At 46.3% G+C, this 21,019-nt stretch overlaps 1 protein-coding gene across 5 annotated transcripts in view; it reads right to left on the bottom strand.

Annotated features, from left to right (window-relative positions):
- Window positions 1–21,019, bottom strand: part of Dido1 (death inducer-obliterator 1) — a 50,604-nt gene that overhangs the window by 20,435 nt on the left and 9,150 nt on the right. For 3 of the 5 annotated variants that reach the window (XM_015478473.2, XM_015478503.2, XM_015478490.2), the window contains 6 exons: window positions 12,207–12,414; window positions 11,192–11,299; window positions 9,731–10,565; window positions 8,528–8,849; window positions 6,492–6,704; window positions 5,391–5,604 (listed from right to left, as the gene is read on the bottom strand). In XM_015478473.2, coding sequence (XP_015333959.1) covers window positions 5,391–5,604; window positions 6,492–6,704; window positions 8,528–8,849; window positions 9,731–10,563 — 1,582 coding nt within the window. In that variant the 5' untranslated portion in view covers window positions 10,564–10,565; window positions 11,192–11,299; window positions 12,207–12,414. Of the gene's footprint in view, window positions 1–5,390; window positions 5,605–6,491; window positions 6,705–8,527; window positions 8,850–9,730; window positions 10,566–11,191; window positions 11,300–12,206; window positions 12,415–16,771; window positions 19,986–20,618; window positions 20,649–21,019 lie in introns of those variants that run through there. The other 2 variants (XM_048810689.1, XM_015478495.2) reach the window with 2 other exon arrangements.

Below are 21,019 nucleotides of genomic sequence, written 5' to 3'. Positions count from 1 at the left end.
CCCCATTTTTATTCTAGCAAAACTGTAAGATTTACAATTAATAAAAATTTTTTGGAAGAGCTGGGGATGAACCCCGGGCCTGGTGTACACCAAACTCTACCCCTGAGCCACACCCCCATTTCACTTTTAACTGTATTGTGCTGCAAGTTTACAGAAGGGAAAGGAGCATGTGTAACCAGCCAAAGGGAAAGCCCATTCTGGAAGGAAGCAACATACCTCCCAGGTCTGTCCTCCACTGTCCTGGGGAGAGGGGCAGTGCCCAGTCCAAACTCATGGGCTCACACTGAGGAGCCATTCTGTCAACACTGCCTCTTTTGACTCCTAACCGTGGTCCTGCTTGGGGGGGAGGAAAACTACCACCCTGTAGCTTAGTAGCCACAAGTCTCCCCATGGGTTGAGCCTGTCCCAGGTCCAACTCTTGCTGCCAGGACGGGCCATTTGTTTGTAATGGACATGTATCTGGGGTTCAGCTGACCACAGAACGTGGCAGATCACTGTGCACTAGGCGCAGCAAACACTTCCACTCAGATGCTTTGTTGCACTGAAGGCTGATAGGGAGCTATAGCATTGCTGGTCACTGGGTGGCACTATTGGGCCTCAAAAGAGAAGGGGAGAAAATCGGGCTTCCAGTGGAGGAAACGTGTTAATGTGTGCCTTTGGAAAAAACGTGTGTAACTGTCCAAATGGAGGCTGTGGCACAAGAGGGTGCAGGAACAGACACAGGGCAGGAGACCATCTGCAGAGCCCCAGCCGCCCAGACACCCAGGGCTGGCGACGGCCCTCTTCTGGGGCTCCTCAGGGAGAGGGACAGGTGGATCACTCGCCTGAGCACGGGGCCTTCCCACCAGCTGCTGCGAGGGAGCTGTTCTCCCTCCCATCCTGTCCGCATCCTCACTGCGAGCCTGTACCTGGAAACCAGGCCTGGCCGTAAAACCCGCTCCTGGACACCACTGCCACCTCAGCTGAGAGCCACGGGGACAACGTGGTTTCCATTTCAACGGTTTCTTCACTTCAAGATCTTTCCTAGTATGAAGACTCAAGTGACAATGACAAGAGAAAATGTTTTGCTTTTGCTCCTTTCAGTATGCTTAAATATTTTCAAATGAATTATCCTCTCTAAAGTACAGGATGTTACCAATTGGCTTTAATATGAGAAACAAAATGTGGATAACAAGGAGAGGCCGTACTATGGGTACCTGTCAGGGCAGATGGCCACTGTGACGGCAATGTTTCTGCAGGCCCATGGCCCCTTCACCATTTGGGCTATTAAGTTTCCCTAGGTCACCCCACCCCAACTTATGTCTAAAATTTGAATTTAATCTTAACAGAGACGTTCTAACTCTAAAGGAAACTTGCAAAAACAATTGTACACCTAGAAACAAATTACTCTTTTTTGGTTTAAGTTTCATACAGAGTCACTTAAATTATACTGAAACGTGATTCATGTTGGGTTGGCAATGAAGAATTGGTCAAGTTACACTTCAAAGTGAACCACAACTGGAGTGTGACGAAGGGGCCCCCATGGGCATTTGCTGTCAGCCCCAAAGTAAGACAGCCTGTGCCTGGTTACCAACAAGGGACTCACAGGCAGCAGAGCTGGGGGAGCAGGCAGTAAGGTTAAATTTTAGCCAAATGACTGGAGCAGGCTGAAATAACCCACCTACCCTCCCCAGTACCTCTAGACCCAAAGGGTTCTACTCAATATGTAAAACCCCCGAAGCTGATGGCACTGTGCAGACCCCAGGTGAAGTGAGCCGCCAGTTACCTGATGTTCTTCTTGCAGAGCTCGTCCAGATTTGTGCAAATCAAAGTTGCCCCAACCTTCATAAATTAAAGTAGCAAACATTCTTTACTCCTCTTTTAGAAGCTAAGAATTTAACTATGTGCGTGTTGATGGGTAACAGCAACGATATACTAAGTATGTTACTTTACATAAATATACCTGAAACGTGTGTATCGTACTGAAGTTATAGCAGCCATCTTCAGAGGTGACCTTTGCACTCTATGACATCAGCAATGCCACCAAAGGGCTTTTCCTGGAGTATTAATCTTTAGAGTATTAGAGTAGATCCACAGCTCCCAAAAGTCCCAGAGAGGTGAATTTAGCAGGACCAACCCCACTGAAAACTTCCACCCCTCACTGCCTCCCCAGGGAGGCTGAAGTATGAAGAGGAAGGGGGCAGCTGCAGGACAAACTGGACAATGCTGTAGGACAGTGCTGAGGGGCTCACCTGGCAGGTTCAAGTTTACAGAGCTGTAACCAAGGTTTTCTGAATAGGCTACTAAGTTATAACAATACTTTAAAATACCAAGATTGTCATTTTTGACAACCAAAAAAAAAAAGGATCATTGGATGGACAATACTATAGCCAGCTATCAAGCCCAGTCTTCACCCCATGAGACTGGGTCACAGGACAGTCAGGCTCCTCCCACTCCCAGTTTATTGCCACTGACAACTGTGAAGGGGACAGAAACAACTCAGGAGCTGGTAAAAGAAGACCCACCCCTAGCTTTGGATTTCTATACACTTGGGGTTCTAGAATCCCCCATGTTACAAGGAAATCTGTTCCACTTATGATTTTAATGAAATGTGCTTCTGGAGCCCAGAGCCCAAGTTACCCTGGTAAAAACCTGTGTTCTCCTGGATCCATTTCACCACACCACCTGGCCCGTCTGTGTGGCATGCACGCATCAACGAGGAAATGCTTCTACCTGGGTAAGATGCACAGCAAATCACTGGGATTTGGGTCTGCAGGGGGTTAAGGTTTTCCTTTTCAATTCTCACAGCTAGATGAAATGTTTTCCTGTCAAAATCTATTTGGATCCCCAGTCACTCAGTGAGCCATTTATCAAACCCAATATACTAACAATTGTGTCTATAAATGTAAATACCAAAATTAAATTCTAAAATTCTAATACACCAGGAATGTTGTAGAAAAAAAATGTTTGGCCCATTTCATGCCTTGACAGTAATGGGAGGTGCGCTAATGGTGGAAGTAAAAGGGAGAAACCCATGGAAGGTATGACACAACAGCACCACCATCTTTGGAGAAACAGAGTGCAAACTCTTTTCATAAACTACTACTGTACAGAAATTCTAAAAAACAATTTTAAAATACAGAGGAACTGTGCATGAATCGCGTCACCTGGAGATCATGAAGCAGCAGTAGAGCTTCCCGCACAGCGAGGCCTGCCTGCATCCACCTGGGGCAGCACCAGTGCCACAAGGGCAGGAGGCTGAGGCACCTCCAGGAGCAGCTGCAGCGGTGCACCGGCTCTGCCACGCAGGTCCTCTCGAGGAGAGATGGTTGAATTGACTCCAAAAAAGTGAACTGGAAGTGTTCCCAGCGTCAGCTTCGCTCAGAGCCTCCCCGCCCACCCCCAGCCCATGAGTGTGCTCTGCAGCCAGTGGGGAGGCGTGCCCACGGCTGTGCATGGGAATCCTTCCTTCATGCCAACCAGGGACTCGGGACTCATGCCCTGCTACCACGAAGGCAAGGAAATGTTTAGGGGAGAGGCAGAGACACATTGCTGCTGCTCACCAGTGTTGGGTTCAGAGGACTTTACCATGACCCTACTCTCCTCCCAATCATTGTTGGGAAGACATTATTTCTGGAATAACAGTAAAATGATCATCAGTGACCAGCTTGGAAGGATGTTCCTCAGGCACGCTATATTCTGGATGTTCATCAGTTTTGAGATGTCGATGTGCTGGGAAGGTTATTCAGGTAGTCTGTCCCAACTTTCTGCCACTGGATCATACCCACTCCATTGAGGAGCCAATACAAAAAAGGTCAAAGAAAAACCTGAGAGGAACCAGCTCCTTGTTGATCCCGTGCTCCTGTCCCTCCCTTCCCCTTAGTGAGACAGGAGACAGCACCTTGGTTAGCAGCCCACCATCCCCCACAGTATACCTCACCCCCGCCCCCCTTGTGCAGGGTGTCTCCTAAAACACTTCTTTGGGGCTTCAGGGGCAGAGTTCCCCTTCTGGATGCAGATGGAGGCTAACTGAACCGAAACCAATCACCCAGCTGTCTGTGCTGTGGTTATACCCTGGGTTTTTCTTTCCTTTATTGTTTAATGTGCCTACAACCGATTTTACTGACATTTTAGCCAGTACTAAAAGTGGCTACCTTCTGCCCATTCACAGATAGGTGTTGCTCATTTTGAAGTATATTCGTTAGCTCAATAAAAGTGCTATTCAGAGCATTATCTTTGATGAGCATTTGAGAGGCATCATCTGCTAGTATAAAATCCACTGCACAATCTAAGGTGTCCTGAGGTCCATCATAATGCACCAGCTGGTGAACTCAATTTACCCGTGATTCCATTTCCTTGCCCTTTCACCTTCTCATTTTCTTAGCCACTTGAGATCTAGCACTTCCTGCAAGGTGCCCTCAACTCAGGGGGGCACTGAAAGCAGACTGAAAGGGAAAGCACCACACATCTCTGCTCTTGCAATTCAGAGATATTTCACCTTTCAGAGCTTTTACAAAGGTACAAAATGCAGAGAAGGCATGATGAAAACTGAATTGAAAAATTTTATATGGATCTAATTTATATGGATCTATATGGATCTAATTTAAATGTCTGAGACTTAGCTTTTGAGTGAGGCTGAGACAAGAATGAGTGCAAGGTGCATGATCTAACCTGAGGTTCCAAAGGTCTACTTGAAGCATCTTCATTTCAACTGATCTGAAATCTGGGGCAAACACTTGAGAGTCAAAAAGTCGCCACCCTGTGACACCAGCCCACAACTGTCCCATTGTGAGGACATTGCTCTGAGTGTGAAGGACACCACGCTCACTTACCGTGGGGTCTGCTCAGCAGCAGCAAATGGCCTTCAAAATCTGGACGTGGATTTATGATTTATACAGATATGTAGTTATGTGAACTGGACATGAGCAAAACATCTGTCTAGTCAAAAACGCTAACTACTAAAAATCCTATTTAGCCTGTCCACCAGATCAACGTTTAGAGAAAGAGATGTCACAGCATACAAAACGGAAGTGATTTTATATGCAGAAGGTAATGTGGAAAAACTCAAGTTTTATGCAGGGCTCTGATAAAGCTGATGGGACAGTGGTGAACTGGGAGTCGGGGCAGTGCATTGATACAACTTGATTTTGCTGGGGATAATACAATACTTACCAGAGCCTGATAATAAAGCAAAAAATTAAAGAACTGCACCCCCAAAGTGAGACACTGAGCAGTGAGGCTCATACAGCTCTTTGGAGAACACTGAGAGGAAGTCCCATAGGCTAGGTATGGACACCTGGTCCAGAGGTGTCCTTGACATGACGGTGAGCTGGTGCCTACCATCAGCACTAAAACACAGCTGCGGTTCCTAGTCCTGGGGGCTGGGAGGCCAGCCCCTGGGTGATACGTACATTTACACAACAGCGGTGGCGAGAGAGCAACCGTCTTCTCTGGCTTCACTGCATTGTAGTTGTGGTCGCTTGCCCAGGATGGAGTGCTGCTCTCGCAGGGGGTCTCCTTCCCCAGGGCTTCGCTCCTTGAAGGAGCCACCATCATCTTCTTGGCCAGATTCTCCTTCTTCTCTGGAGCTGGTCTCTTGTGCATAGAAGAGATTTTAATCCCTGCCTGGACAATCAGTGAAACTCAAATCATTAAGGAGACCAAAAATGACACCTTTGTTTTGTTTCACTGGGCAAAGAAGGTCATATCACCATCTCCTTCTTGAGTCACCCTAAGACCCCTTGCCCACCCAGGCTTATATGCCACATTTGCTCAGTGTGGCTATGTCTATATGCCTAGCAGACCCTCAGCATCCCCACGGAGCACTTGGGTTTCGACTGTTTATGTTGACAGAAGGGTCCCTGTTGGAACTGTTGAGGCATGAAGTTCCAAAATGACAGAAGAATGAACCCCTTAAATGAGCCACTGAAATAAGCCAATACAAGGTGGAAAGAATGCAGAGAACAAATGGCATTTCTATGTTCTCTGCTACAGCCTGGAGACGGAAAACTGGCAGGGTCCCGGCACTTTCAGTTCTGACATCCTCTGGGTACAGCAGTCATTGCTTCTTTGGCAGCTCCAGGATTCAAAACTACCAGCTTTAGAAATCATCTAAAGGCTAATAAGCAAGCATTCAAAGGTAATCCCCGCTTCTTCTCAAGTCAGAGAGAATAGAAATGGAACCACTCAATGCTTTAAATGAGACACAGAACCTTGCCCAGAGCCTGCCCCATTCCTAGCCGCTGAGTTGACTCTGTACACTCTTGACTACTGGCTTTGGCAAGACTGGTTTGCATTCTGAGACCTGAGGTTCTCCACAGCAGCCAGCTGCCTGAATTTATGCTACTGTATCCATGCAAACCAGCCCTCAGCCAAGAGAGGACAACAGAAGCAAATGGGACATAATCCGCACTGCACAGATACCCACCATGCCCTATGCTCCCAAGTCCATGGGAAAGCATGTACACACACTTTTGCTTCAAGGGTTCCAAGGGTGATCTTGGTCTGCTTACCTGAAGACTACATTTTGGAAGACTGAGCTTTTCTGGCTTCATCTTGACCTTTTCCTTAGGTTTTGGTTTTTGTTCTTTACCTGAACTTAGAAATTTCATAGTAGCTGCCGCATGTTTGAGAATGCAGTCATTACTGCAATACACTGAGTCAGGCTGCGCCACATTGGAGCACCCAGGGCCGATGCATCTTGAGGCACCTGGAGCCTCTACAACCTGCAGAATGAGACAGGTGACTTCAGATGAAATACACGCCAATGCCAGCGGTTACAGCACTTTGTAATAGCGTTACAAAGTGCCAAGGTCACTATTTTTAATTGAGAGACGCAAACAATATTTTTGATATGAACAAAAATTCATTTTTACTTTTATAAAGTACCAAGTGAGGCATTTGCATGTCAGCTCTTCTTCAAGCCTGTGGTGGGCAGGACTCTGTGGGACCCCTAGCACACATGCTTATCTTTAGTCTTCCTTACCCTTGAGGCTGAACAAGGAGAATGGGCCTCTCCTGAAGAGAAGACTTCAGGAGTGCTTTTGGGGTAAGCTGCTGTTTTGAGAGGGGGGTGACCCTAGGCTATGACGTGAGAGTAAGGCTGGCAAATACAGGAAACCCAACTAAACCTGAATTTAGATAAACTATAATTTCTTTAATATGCCAGGCACGACAGTCTCTGATGCCTGGAAACTGCTAGCATTAGTGCAAGAAGGAAGTGGAGCTCGTGGTGACCTATAGGATGACTTCATGCAGAAAGAGGAAATGAAGGGGCTGGGGCTGTAGCTCAGTGGCAGAGCGCTTGCCTTGCCCACGTGAGGCGCTGGGTTCGATCCTCAGCACCACATAAAAATGAATAAACAAAATAAAGATAATGCATCCGTCTAGAACTAAAAAATATTAAAAAAAAAAAAAAATCTGAAAAGAAAGAAAGAAAGAGGGACTGAAGACACCACCAGAGGCACCCGTGGCTGCCCTGCTCCAAACCCCTGAAGCACACGTGACTGTCAAGACCAGATTCACCACAGGCACATCATGTTCACTTTAGAAAGATCTTACTTCTCAAATATTTAACATAATTGCTTTGTCTTCCATTCATAAGTTTCATGTCAAACATGGGCTTATTGATGATCCAACTATGTGTTAACAGTTAATGTCCTATTTTCCCACATTTCCTCAACACTTTAGATCAGCCACACGCTGATCTAAATGGCCTAGTCCTCACATACTCTCAACTTAGAGACAACACAGTGTGAAAATATTAAGAGATGCTTCCACACATAGCAATCTCAACCCTCTGCAGGACCACCCAAGAGATCCAGATTTTAAAAGGTGCTGAGCTGCACCCCTCGTGGGAAACAGGATAGAGCCTTGTGAGCACAGGAGACAGCTCTCAGCAGCAGAGGCCAACAGTGTTATGGCCCCAGGGGCATCAAGCCAGGCAGACAGAGATGAACCTGAGTGTGCCACACTCACTGGGACAAAAGTGCTAAGGCGTGTCATCAAGATACATAAAGAAAGATTAATTTGGAAGGTGAAAGTACTGGGGACTGAACCCAGGGTGCTCTACCACTAAGCTACATCTCCGGAGCCCTTTTCATTTTAAGACAGGTGATGCTAAGTTCCTGGGATGATATGCATGCACCAGTGTCCAGCAAGAAAGGCTATTTTTTTTTTTAATTTATATTTTAGTTTAGGTGGACACAATATCTTTATTTTACTTTATGTGGTGCTGAGGATGGAACCCAGTGCCTCATGAATGCTAGATAAGCGCTCTACCACTGAGCCACAACCCCAGCCCCAAGAAAGGTTAAATTTTAAAAAGTCAGTACCAGAAAGTAGATAGGGTATTTTTTAAAGAAAAAAAGGACATCCTTGAGACAACCCAAGGTACAAACAGAAGTAGAGTGCTTTCCTGTTAGGGCCCAGGAAGACCCTAACTTATTCCCAAGGAAAGACACCGTCCCAGTTCTCGGTGTTTCTGCCCCCAGCAAGTCTGTCATCTGTAAGGTCAAGCCCTCCTGTTTCCCTGGAGAGACATACTTACAGGCTGGAATATCTTGAGTTTTTTCTTGCCACTGGGATTTGCAGCCTTCTCAATTCTACCCTTTATGCCCTGGTCTTCACTAGACTTCTGCTCTATTGTCCCTATACTTGTGCAGTCCATGCCATCCACACTTCCAGGTCCACATCTGGCTTCTGGCTCTTCTGCGGCGTCAGAATTTGTTTCATCCTGCACTTGCAGAATGGTGCAGTTCGGGCAGATGTAATCCTCCCCATTCCTTTCAAGGAGTCGCCCTCGAGCCTCAGAAATGCCCACACAGTCGCCATGGAACCACTCCTCACATCGGTCACAGCAGATCATAAACCTGAAAGGACAGGACATGGCATCAAGCACTGGAAGTCAGTGATGTACTTTCTGATATATTGCGAGGTCAAACTGGCTTTAATGTCCATTATTTTAAAAAGAGTGCAAATAGTTTGGATTTTTCCTTTTGTCTAGAACTTTTTTTGGGGGGTACCAGGGTTTGAACCCAAGGGCACTTAACCACTGAGCTATATCCACAGCCCTTTTTATTTTGGGTCTTGCTAAGCTACTGAGGCTGGCTTTGAACTTGTGATCAAAGCCTTTAACTATAGCCTTTTTTTGGGGCGGGTGAGGGGGGGGGGCGCAGGCATTTACTAGGGATCGAATTCAGGGGCACTCAGCCACTGAGCCACATCCCCAGCCCCGATTTTGTATTTTATTTAGATAAGGTCTCATTGAGTTGCTTAGCACCTTGCTTTTTCTGAGGCTGGCTTTGAACTTGTGATCCTCTTGTCTCAGCCTCCTGAGCCACTGGGATTAGAGGTGTGTGCCATCGTGCCTGGCTTGACTGTAGCTTTTAAAGAGTAAACTAGAGGCTTCAGGGTGATCTCTACATGACAGCAGCACCTTTATTCCCAACTAGGCCACAGGGACACCTTACCACCACCCAGCACCAACCCCAGCACAGGCCCACCCTGGGTGCACTTATAGTCTCCACAGCAGCCAGGGCTGAGAGGGAGCTCTGGGTAGCCCCTCCCCACTGCCTCTGTTGGTTCTTTTCACAGTGACTTGATCAGACTCACTCATCTTTCCAACACTCTGATGTCAACACATGGCAGATCCCCTGCTGTTCCCACCCCTGGTGCGTCCTGAAGGCCCACAGCTCCTGGCCCATATGCTGTTGTCAACTCATGGCCACCCCTGCTGCGCTCTGGGACCCACCTGTTGTTGTGAGGCTGGCGACAGATGCAGTACAGTGCGTTGGGGTCATAACCCTCACACTCAGGCTTAGGCCTGCCCAGGTCTCCTGGGTCTTCATCTAGAGTCCTCTGAGCCGCTGTCCCCTCAGATTGACTCTCTCTCTCATCTTTCGCTGCCTGGGACACAGCAGTCTGACCAGTGTCAGGCTCCTGCTTGCAGGAAGGCGTGTCCTCGCCAGCACTGCCGGCCTGCACGTCCACGGTTTCTGTAGGGTCCTCCTCCCGACGTTTCTTCCGCAGGCGGTTCTGGATGCCTCTTGGAGGCCTCTCCACTGGTTCCTGTTCACGCTTTCTCCGAAGGCGATTCTGAAGTTCTTTCAAAGTGAGGCCATCGCTGTCGCTGTCCGAGGTATCATCCTCATCATCGCCTTCTTTTGCCTTTTCAGAAGAGGCAGGGCGCTTCTTTGCCCCTGTGGAACCAGGTGTAGGGCCACCCTTCACCTCAGAGCTGCTCTCGACGCTCCCTTCTGAGGTGGTCTCCACATCTGTGACTGGACAGGAGGCTGGCTCACTGGAATCCTCCAGGGACACAGGCACATTCCTTCTTCCTCGGCGACGGACTGTGGTAAGGAACTCTTCTACCCGCTCGGTGCGCTTCGGCTGCCTCCCACTGCGGCGCAGGGAGAGGTTGTGCTGCTGTGGCTGTTGCTCAGCAGGATCCACCTCGGCATCTCCTGCGCCCTCACGCTTTGCAATGGTGGTTCTCCGAAACCCCCAGGTTTTCCTGAATTCTTTGCTGGTGGGTTTGATAGCCTTCGGCACATCTTCATTGCCTGGGTCCCCTTTATCATCCATATCTAGTGATGAGAGAGAATCACACTGTGACCAACAGCCCAGGTTCACATACAGGGGCGCGCACCAGCAGGAGCAGTGGAACAGGGCAAGTGGCTGCTCACAAAGGCAGAGCTGTACACACACTGCCTGCTTCTGACCAGTGTCCCGGGAGTCATGAGGACAACTTGGGATTTGTGAAGATTAAGCCGCAGGGCAAATGCTTAGTATAAGAAAATCTGGGTAATAGAGCGAATGTGTGACTGCTCTTTACCACTTAAGACACAGCTTCACACAGGGCAGGAAACCATGAGCAAGAAGCCCCCACGGGATACAAGGACTTGGCAGGAACAGTGAAGTCCAGAGACACTCAGCTGGTGCCCAGAAGTGTACCAGTCCCATGGCACTTTGCATGGAGTCTGGCTAGACACAGGGTACACAATACTGTGACACTTCTGTCCAGGTCTATCCTGGGCTCCTGAGCCTTAGCTTGGGTCATCCCCATGGATGCTTGCGGAATTTTTATTTTTGTTTAAAAATGACAAAACTGGAAAAACAGGGCTGGGGTGTAGTTCAGTGGTACAGCACTTGTCTAGCACAGGATGGGGGGATGACACACACATGACAACACTTAGAAAAAGACAGAATATACCTTGAGAATTATTTTCCAATTTGTCCAGGTTTTAATCACATTTAAGTTTAAATGACAACTCTGAATTTATGCCATGCTCCATCCTAGGACTGGTATAAAATGAAGACCCTAAAAAATGCAAAATATACAAAATTTGAAAATCACCAGCAACCTTTTTCTTCTTAACAGATGTAGTCCCTCAGCTATGGACACTGCCTCACAGGGACTCCACCACTCTGCAACCCTGACCCACACCACTCCTTGGTCACCCGAGGTGACCCCAACTGCCCAGGAACACAACTCTCCCGTCAGGTGCAACTGCAATTCCAAGTCAGAGCACAAACTCCTGAGGATGCCTCAGGAGGACCTGCTGAGTGGGCACCATGCTGACTGTAACTGCCTGTTCATTCTCATCACAACATTTTTTAAGAACAATTTCCTGCTTACAAAAACCAACAAGTTTGTACCAAGTTTTAACGATCAAACCTAGTGCCCTGAGCACCAATCAGCAAGCACTCTTTAAGCCACTAAACAGGCAGCCTACCACTGAGCCACACCTAGCACCCAGGGTATAGCAAACCTGATTTTTAGAAAGGCTGGGTCCTAATTTCCATAGAGTTCTTGGAATTTTTACTCAAAAAGCAGTTTGAGGGGCCAGTACCAGCCTTCCCCAAGAAGCCTTCCCCCTGGGACCCCAGGAAACTCACTTGGGGCATGAGACACTCTGGTGCCTGCCTCTAAGGGGATGGCTCTCTGCAGGAAGAATTCTCCTCTACAAAATTTGGCTCTTATCAGAGAACATACAATATAAAAGCATACTCTCACTAAGAACACAAAAGTAAAGAAACGCTGTATTAAATTCTCAACAGATGCTTAAATATTCACCTAAAAACCTTGGGATAAATTCTAGAATGTTTCAAATAAATACAAATGGTACATTACATCTCTTTACAGACAAGAGCACTTTGCAAATAAGAAATATAAACTTATTAAGTGAACATTTTGTTGGTACTGTTTAATATGGTTGATGCTTTACCTGCCCCAGTGAAGACTTTTTTTCTCTGAAATCCTGAATGTGACGCAAGTCCTGGCCAGCAAAGACACTTGGTCTAGTGGATGGCCAGGCCTGGCCAGGCCTCGCCAGGCCACAGCCAGGTCACTGCTCGCTCGCTCGCTCGCTCTCTATAGAGAATTCGAATTTTCAACAATCCAGAAGGTCAAGAGATGGCTACCGAAGTACACTCCTAGAGGAAAGTACAGTACAGGTTATAGCTCTTCAGTAACTGTAACTAAACAACATATTAGTAATTAAGAAACAAGCAGACACCAAACTTTCCAAGTTATCTTGTTATGTGATCAAAAAGTGGAGAGGCTGAACTACAAAATTGTTAATTATTCAAGATCCCCAATATTAAAGCTGTATTATTTAATTAAAAAAGCTAAGAAAGTCAGAAGGCTAGTGTTTCTGTTTACTGAACTTCAAAGTAGAAGTCTATGAATGAGTATTAAAAACAAACATCACGCCTTCCATGTCCATTTCAGGTAACCATCACCTCAGCACTCACTCAGATGCTGTTCTAGACAGACCCTCAAGAGCTGCCTTTCCTCCCTGTGGCCCAGAGCCTGCTCTGAGAGCAGAGCCCACATCTTACCTCCTCCTCCGCCTGGATCCAACTGCCTTCCCTCTAACTGTGGTCTCCCTGGTGACCCAGAACAAAGGACAAACATTCTACCTCCTTTAAAGGGACAGTGACACTTGACCCTCTATTCACATGACACCATCACAGCCACAGTTCTCCTCCCATCCTTTAGTGTGAGAAACCCATCCTCCAAATGATGGCTTCAAGAGTTCAGAAACCACTTCTCAAGAAGAAAACATGAATATTTACAAAGGCAAAGACATCAAGATATTCTTAGGAATGAAAGACCACTTAAGAAACTTCAATTCAGGGTTGGAGTGCAGCTCAGTGGCATAGCACCTGCCTAGTACACCCGAGGCCCTGGATTCAACCCCCAGTACCACAAAAAATAAGTAAACATAAAAGTAAACAAGCTGTGAGCGGTAGCGCACACCTGTAATCTCAGCAGCCTGGGAGGCTGAGGCAGGAGGATTGCAAGTTCAAACCCAGCCTCAGCAATGGTGAGGCCCTAAGCAACTCAGTGAGACCCTGTTTCTAAATAATATACAAAATAGGGCTAGGGGTGTGGCTCAGTGGTTGAGTGCCCCTGAGTTCAATCCTCCCACCAAAAAAGTAAATAAAGGACATTTGAAAGACCCGATCACTTTATATCCAAACTGTTTTTACAATTTTACCAACACAGAGAACCAAATGTAAAAGTTCAGTTAACCTGTAAGATAGAAACAGATATATCAAGGCAAAAGTGAAAACAAAATAAAACACTTGCCTAAGGTAAAAGTTAAAAAAAGTATTAAGTTTCTATGGCGACTTATTGTGCAGTGTGTAGAGCTGTATAGCACAGCACATGGGAAATATGGCCACAAAACTGCAGGCACATACTAGTGACAACTTCCTACCAGAAAGGAGAAAACTAGGCATCTCTCCAAGTGAGAAAGGGACACTGCAGGTGAACACCGATGTAATGAATTTACAATCACCTTTCTACATTTCTAAGTACATTTTTTTTCCTCAGTTAAAAACTGCTCCATTCACACTAAACAGTAATAGGAAGATGCTATGAAATATTGGCATTAAATCTGTTTATGCCAGCCAACATTCCTCACCAGTTCTGCTAACAAGAGCCTGTTGGGAGCTACCAAGAGTGGGCCGTGTGGTTGTGCTCCAGCATAGCTCCCAAATTGCTGGGTCTCAGCTGATGACTCCAAAGAGCTTATTTATTAATGTGGGATTATTTACTGATATTTCCAAAGTTTTAGGCATTTACTGAAAAAAAATAAATCCATTACACATTAAAACTTTATTAATGAGGGGCTGGGGTAGTGGCTCAGTGGTAGTGTGCTTGCCTAGCATGTGTGAGGCACTGGGTTTGATTCTCAGCATCCCATACAAATAAATAAAATAAAGGTCCATCAGCAACTAAAAAATATTAAAAAAAAAAACAAAACCTTTATTAATGAAAAAGTAATGTTATTTCCAAAACAATCACAAAGAAATTAGTGTTGAATGGTGTTTTATGTTTTTGCAAATCTCTGGCTTTTAAGAAGATAGCTGGACTTTTAAAAAAATTCTTACAGTGCTGAGGATGGAGCCCAGGCATGCTCTCCACTGAGCTGCACCCCCAGCCCTCTTCACCTTTTGAGACAGGTCTTACTAAATTGCCTCTGCTGGCCTAGAACTGTGGTCTTCCTGCACAGCCCTCCCAGTACACACTTATATGCTCTGCATTCTATTTACTGTGCAGAGTTTTAGCTGAAATACCTGAAGAAAGCCTTGCCTTATGCAGTTTGTCATTAGAAAATGGAGAAGTGTTTTAACAATCTTTTCACTTAATTGTGGATGTTCTTTGACACTACACAAAATCTGGACAAGTAGCAGTTTCATAAAAGTAGCTGCAACCAGGAATCTGGAACCAGATCAACGAATGTTTCACTGTTTTACATTGAAAGCCGCTGGTCTGTCTTGCACTTGAGCGCATTTTTATTGGGGAGCTGTTTTCTTAGAAAACACTAGCATGAGTTTCAGGTAGAGGATATAAAAGAAATGCATTTGTTAATGTCAGCTGGCATCTCCTAGAAGTCTGTCAGGCAGGGATCATGCTCACATTGGCAAAAGTTTAGTTTTCCAGAAGACAAACTTTCTCTTAAAAGTGCAAATTTTATCTTTACCAACAAATATTGTTAACTGCTTTGAGACGCGTATCATTGGATTTGGGGAAAACACCTGCCAAAACCCCAGTGTGGCAGCTGCCTGTGTCTGCCTGGCTGGCTGAGCTCATAGTCCAGGCCCCCAAAGCTGCTCCTGGACTCAGCCCACTTGTGGGGATGCAGAGGCGCAGCAGGTGCATTTGCCCTCTTGTCAAAGGCAAGGATAAACTGGTGAACGCTGGATGCTGAGTTTATGAAATCAATACTTTCACTGCTTCATCAAGGACATTCACCCTTAAAGAAAACTGGCATATTTCAAAGGTGCTGTGCATGGTAGAAACATTGGAGCTTTGCACATGGGTCCAAATGTCAACTTGGAGGAAAAGGCTCATCATTATTGTGGGAAGTTTTGACCTTAGCTCTAGGGAGGGCTGAGGACCCCCAAAGATCCAGGAATATATGTGGATGTAGCTACATGTCACTTCTATTAGTTTAAGAACACACGGGGTTATGTGCAAAGCAGTAACAGCACATTGATGATGCACAAACATTTCCTTCACAAAGGCTCAGCAATGATCTCACAACCCCTTTCAGATTCCCTGACTTGGCCAAACGCTAGCTGTCAGAGCAAATTTCTTAAGAACTAAAAACACCCTCTCAAAATTTTATTTTTATATTATTACAAAAAAATAAGCTTAAGTATTAATAGTGATGCATGACTTTAAAACCCCTGTACAGGGTTGTGGCTCAGTGACAGAGTGCTTGCCTAGCACGTCAGGGCCCTGAGTTCAATCCTCAGCACCACATAAAAGTAAACAAAGGTATTATGTCCAATTACAACTAAAAAATAAATATCTAAAAAATTTCAAAATAAACAAATAAAACCCCTGTACATCTAAATGTGCAACTGTTGCTATTCTAACTCTGCTTTAAGTGAATAAGGAAAGCAAGCCCGTTTATAAGTATCTAGTTCCACACACTTGAGAATACCTTCTTGGTGATCAATTGCTAAGACACCTTAAAATAAGATACACAACCATGATGAACTTATATTCATTCCAGACAAAAAGATAATATACAAGTATAAATTTTGCCCCGTTTGGTGGCAAAACATGTTTTTCAAACTTCATTTTCCCCTAAAACAATACTCAAATTAACAATTTTAATTTTGAAGCAATTCTATCCTGTTAGCCAGAAATCACACTCAATGCTATTAACAAAACCTCATTATTTTGTATTCTAGTCAGAACTTGTTAACTGTGGCAGATTAGGCCAAAGTTCACTTACTTATAATTTCTATTAAGGGTCTATTGTGTCAGCAATCCTTTGTAACGTGGAAGAAGAGGGATTGAGAATATATTAGCTTTAAGTTCTTTATTAAAAACAAAAAGAAAGTCACCTAAGAAAGGGCTCTTCTACAACTCAGTGTTGCTTGTGGTACTAGGGATTGATCGCAGGGGCACTTTATCACTGAGCACATCCACAGCAGCCCCCACCCCTTTTGTGGTGCTGGGGATTGAACCCAGGGCCTTGTACATGTGAAGCAAGCACTCTACCAACTGAGCTACATCCCCAGCACCCCCAACCCTTTTTATTCTGAGAAAGGGTCACCAAGGTACCCAGGCTGGCCTCCCCGTTGTGATCCTCCTCAGTCTCCTGAGTAGCTGAGATTATAGGCCTGTGTCACTGCACCCAGCTGCAACTCAGTTTTTACTAATGGAATCGTCAACTCATACAGACATGTCTAGAAATTTCAGAAATGCAAAAGCTTCATGTCCTCTTGCCTCAGTAGCATCTGCTTACAGTCCATAGGATACCTGCCCACAGCCTGCTCTTCGGCTCTCTTCTTCTGGGGCCCCAAGTTTGCAGCAGCAAAGGTTATGCTTGTCCATCATTTGCTCAGTCCAGGTTTGGGTCCACAAGGGAAACCAAGAGAAAAAGGCTTGAAGACTGATGCCTAGGCCAGGCCCCTGCCCCAGGATCCCCTTTTTTCTGGTTTCTGGTGCAAGCAAAGTCTTGAGACCTCAGTGGCAACTCAGGTGGGAATTTTAAGCATCCAAGTGATTGCCAGGAACCAGAAACAGCCAGTAAGCTGTCAAGGCAAAGAGAAAAATGTGAAGGTCTCACTGCTTTCTATTCATTGGAAGGCTACAGAGTCTCCTAAGTGGCCACTTGTCTGGGCTCCCCTCTTGTCTCTTCCACACTGTTCCAGAGACACCCAGTCCCAGTACCAGGTGAATGTTGCTCTTAATGAAAGGTCACAACCAAGCCTCAGGGGTCACTGCAGTATACAGGTTCTGAGGTTCATCAGGAAATCTGGTATTGATAATGCGTCTTGAGTCAACCACCCAAACTTTAATGCACACAATGGATCCTCCTGTGGGCGTTTCCAGGACAGTTCTGCAGGCTAATGCAAGGGCTCCAGAGACTCTGGATCTGTGGCTCTTGCAACTCTGATCACAGGATCTTCCTCTCCACTGGCCACTGTCCTCCCAACACTCAGGACCAGCCCTTATCCAGACCCTCCACTTTGCACGGCTCTAATAGGATCCACAGGAACACCCACAGTAAGTGCACACATGAAGGTGTGCTCCAGGCAGCAGTGTCCAGAAAAGGCCACAGCAGGAATCCTGGTCCCACCCTGGGCCTGAGACACACCTCAGACTTACTCCACACTTTTTCCAAAAAGCAAGAAATTGGTTGAGCCCATGAGCATACTTCAAAGACACTGCCTACCTTCTTGAAGGTAATGCACTTCAGATGTTTACAGCCAACTGTATTTCACACTTACTTCCCAACAATAACAGGATCTCCAAAAGTTAACTCTCAGGAGGTGGCTGGTGACTCCCCAAATCTAAGCCATTTGCACAATACTAAGACATTATGTGCCCTGTCTACCATCACTCACAAGAGGGTGTGGACAGTAATCCGAAGCTTAAGCTGCTGTCAACCAAACAGATTTACAAAAGCATAAATGTCACCTTTCCCATTAAAGGACTTGGGAAGCAGTTCCCCTAAAATGCTATTTATGTTAAAGACTACAAAGGCTTATCATCCTAAGTTTTAAAATGAGTTAAAAAATTAAATGTCTCTTTTCTGGCATCATCATACATAGTCTAAACAAGAACTGCTGCAGTCTTCAGGGCCTTTTTTAGGAGTATGAAGACATCCTGGGTTCATCTGAGAGTGGCTGGTGTGGGGCACAGAGCTCCATGGACAAGACTTGAAGGGGCCCAGAGACATCTGTGCCCTATCCATTCTGTCAGGACTCCAAGGACAATGATAAAACTGCTGCAATATTTGAGTTTTTCAGATTCCTCTCACAGTTTCCAGTGATGGCTCACTGCAAGGGCACTGGATGGCTGCCACCTAAATTCAGGCAAGACTTCCCTCCCCACATCTGCTCTGTGAGGTGGAGCTGCATCTGAGGGAAGCATCAGTCTCAGGCCACAGCACTAGGGACCTTGGAAACTAACACCAGAAATGGACTGTGCTGAAGGCTGGACTCTTCCTTCCCCTCCATGGGGCTGTGGAAGGCCAATACCTAATTACTTGTTGCGGGATGAGGGTAGAGGCATAAGGTTGGAAAGGATTTCTGGCATGATTAGATTTCCTGTACCAACTTTACAGATCCATGAAGTGCTGAATTTGAGAGTCAAGCCTAAGAAGCAACTTCCTGTATTTACAGCACGGGTGACAGAGAACCAGAAAGGCTATTTTACTACTTGAGAAGTGCTGTAAAAGAGAAAATACTATGGGGCCTGCTGTTTCCTTCAAGTAATTTTTACTGATTTTGTGTACTTTTAATTGTGTTGATGGGGGTCTGCCTGGTGTATCTGATATGACAGCTCTGTAGTACAAAAGAAAAAGATTTATAACTTTAAAAAAAAATTTAATAACGTTACAATCTAACAAATCCAGAGTCCCTGGCCAGGACCTACTTGGCAAGGATCTTAGTACTTCTCAAGAGAATGGCCCTCTTGGTATAGAATTCAAGTTCCTGGTCTTGCCCCTGCTGCCAACAGTCTCCAGTGCCCAGCACCACAGCAAGACTCTCCCCAACCCAGACATGTGTGGAGTGGGAGCTCAAGGAACAGCCCATGAGTGAAGAAGCAGGCCCCCAGACCTTAGTTCTAGCTGAAAGCACAACCTCTGGCAGTGTGCCTAGTGCAGTGGGCCACACTTCCCCATGTGTGAAATGGGGACAATGCAGATGCTTTCCAAAAAGTTTTCTGAACCAATACCATATCAAGCACCATATCAGTACTGCATTTGGCAAGTGTGCAACAAATGGCCAACGTCTCCCATCAAAAGGACAGCACAAGTGTTGGTGAGGGTTTGCAAAACAAGCTCTCTAAGGTTAAGTTTCTTCAAGTATTTACCAAAACCTCCTATGTGCTGGGCACAAGGGGACAAGGCGTCATCCCTGTTCTCACAGAGAGGGGGGCCACTTTCCCTTTGACAAAGAGAACTCACAAGGGCATGCACTGGTTAGGTTTTCCCAAGAGATGACAAACTGAACACAAACTAACATTTATCATAAGATAACTAGAGTGAAAAAATCATGAAACACCCAGAGGGTGTTTAACTCCTAAATTAAAAAAATCAAGAGTCCTAGGATTCAGTGCCATGGGAGTTTCACAACTCGGGAGTGCAACAGCAGGGACAACCAGCCCAGGCAGCAACCACATTCTCTGAACACCCTTGGCCACCCACACACATCCATGATCACCAACAGGTCATAGCTATAGTATGCGGCTCCTTTCTGGTTTTATTTTCACATATTGTTTACATTTTCTGTATGTATGTTATCTTTGTAACCAAATCACACAAAATCCAATTTTATTTTGGAAAAAACTGACTTATGCCACCCCTACCCTTTCTGAGACAGGGTCTGGCTAAGTTGCCCAGTCCAGTCTAGAATTGGTGGGATAGAAGGACCCTCCCACCTTAGCCTCTCCTTAGCTGGGACTACAGGGGCAGCTACTTTACCTTTTTATAAATGTATGTGTGGTGATTCACCTTTTTATAAAAATACGCACATAGGGTGTGACTCTACATCATGAGCAACCAGAGAAATGAAAAGTTGCGCTGCAATTGTGTACAATGAATCAAAATGCATCTTGCTGTCATATATACCTAATTAAAATAAATTTTTAAAGTTAATAAAAAAAATGAGAAGGGATTGGCTGGTTGTCTGATAGTACTCGCTATTTCTGCGATAAAATGAAACAAATACAACATGTTTAGCATATCATTCACTGAATATTAAAAAGCTACAAGTGGGGGGAAAATAGAGATATTTAAGTGGTAGTTAGCCTATCAGCATATGAAAAACAATCCGGAGTACCTAAGTTTGATGCTTTGGGAGAAAATGTCTGCCTTATAAATTGCCACACAACACAATTACCACCTACTGATAAGTTTGATAGTCACAGCTAGAGAATTCTTAAAAAATAAGTGCGACTACCAATTTAACTTCCCCTATTAACTAATCCTCAAATTTACTAATCAAGAGAACGGAACAGAGCCGGGCAACAGACGGGGAGAAGCAAGCATGTGCCCTGGGCCCGGCGGGCTCGCTCCGACTTGGCGCTCGGACCCTCCTCCCGAGGCTGGCCCGCTGAGGCCGGCGGGTAGCACACACTCCGGTGCCTGATTAACCTTAGCCTCGGACACCGGCCGGCCTCCGCCGCTTCAACCAGAGACTCAGGAGGGAGCCCTGTGCGCGGACGCCTTCCTAACGGACTCGGGCGCCCGCCGGCCCGGGGACCCCGGGGCAGCGGCAGGCGTCCGGTGAGCGCCGCCCACCGGGAAGCACCTGGCACCTACCCCCTGCGGCCTGCAAGGCCGCCCGGCCGCCCCGCGGGGAAAGCCAGCAGGGCGGCGACTGCGGCCTTCCGCCCGCTGCCACCGCTGCCCCGGCGCCCGCGGCGCGGCCTCGCCCAGCACGGCCCGCGCCGCCCGTGATTCAGCTAATCGCGCCGCCGCCCCTTGGGGTGCCGCGCCAGGGCCGAGACCGACCGCCATCTTCTCGGCTGCAGCGGCGCCCCGCAGGGCCGGCT

This window comes from Marmota marmota, unplaced genomic scaffold (assembly GCF_001458135.2).
Source record: "Marmota marmota marmota unplaced genomic scaffold, marMar, whole genome shotgun sequence".
In the NCBI taxonomy this organism is placed as follows: Eukaryota; Metazoa; Chordata; class Mammalia; order Rodentia; family Sciuridae; genus Marmota; species Marmota marmota.
The sequence above is the reverse complement of the archived record's forward strand: the minus strand, read 5'-3'. Positions and strand labels throughout refer to the sequence as shown.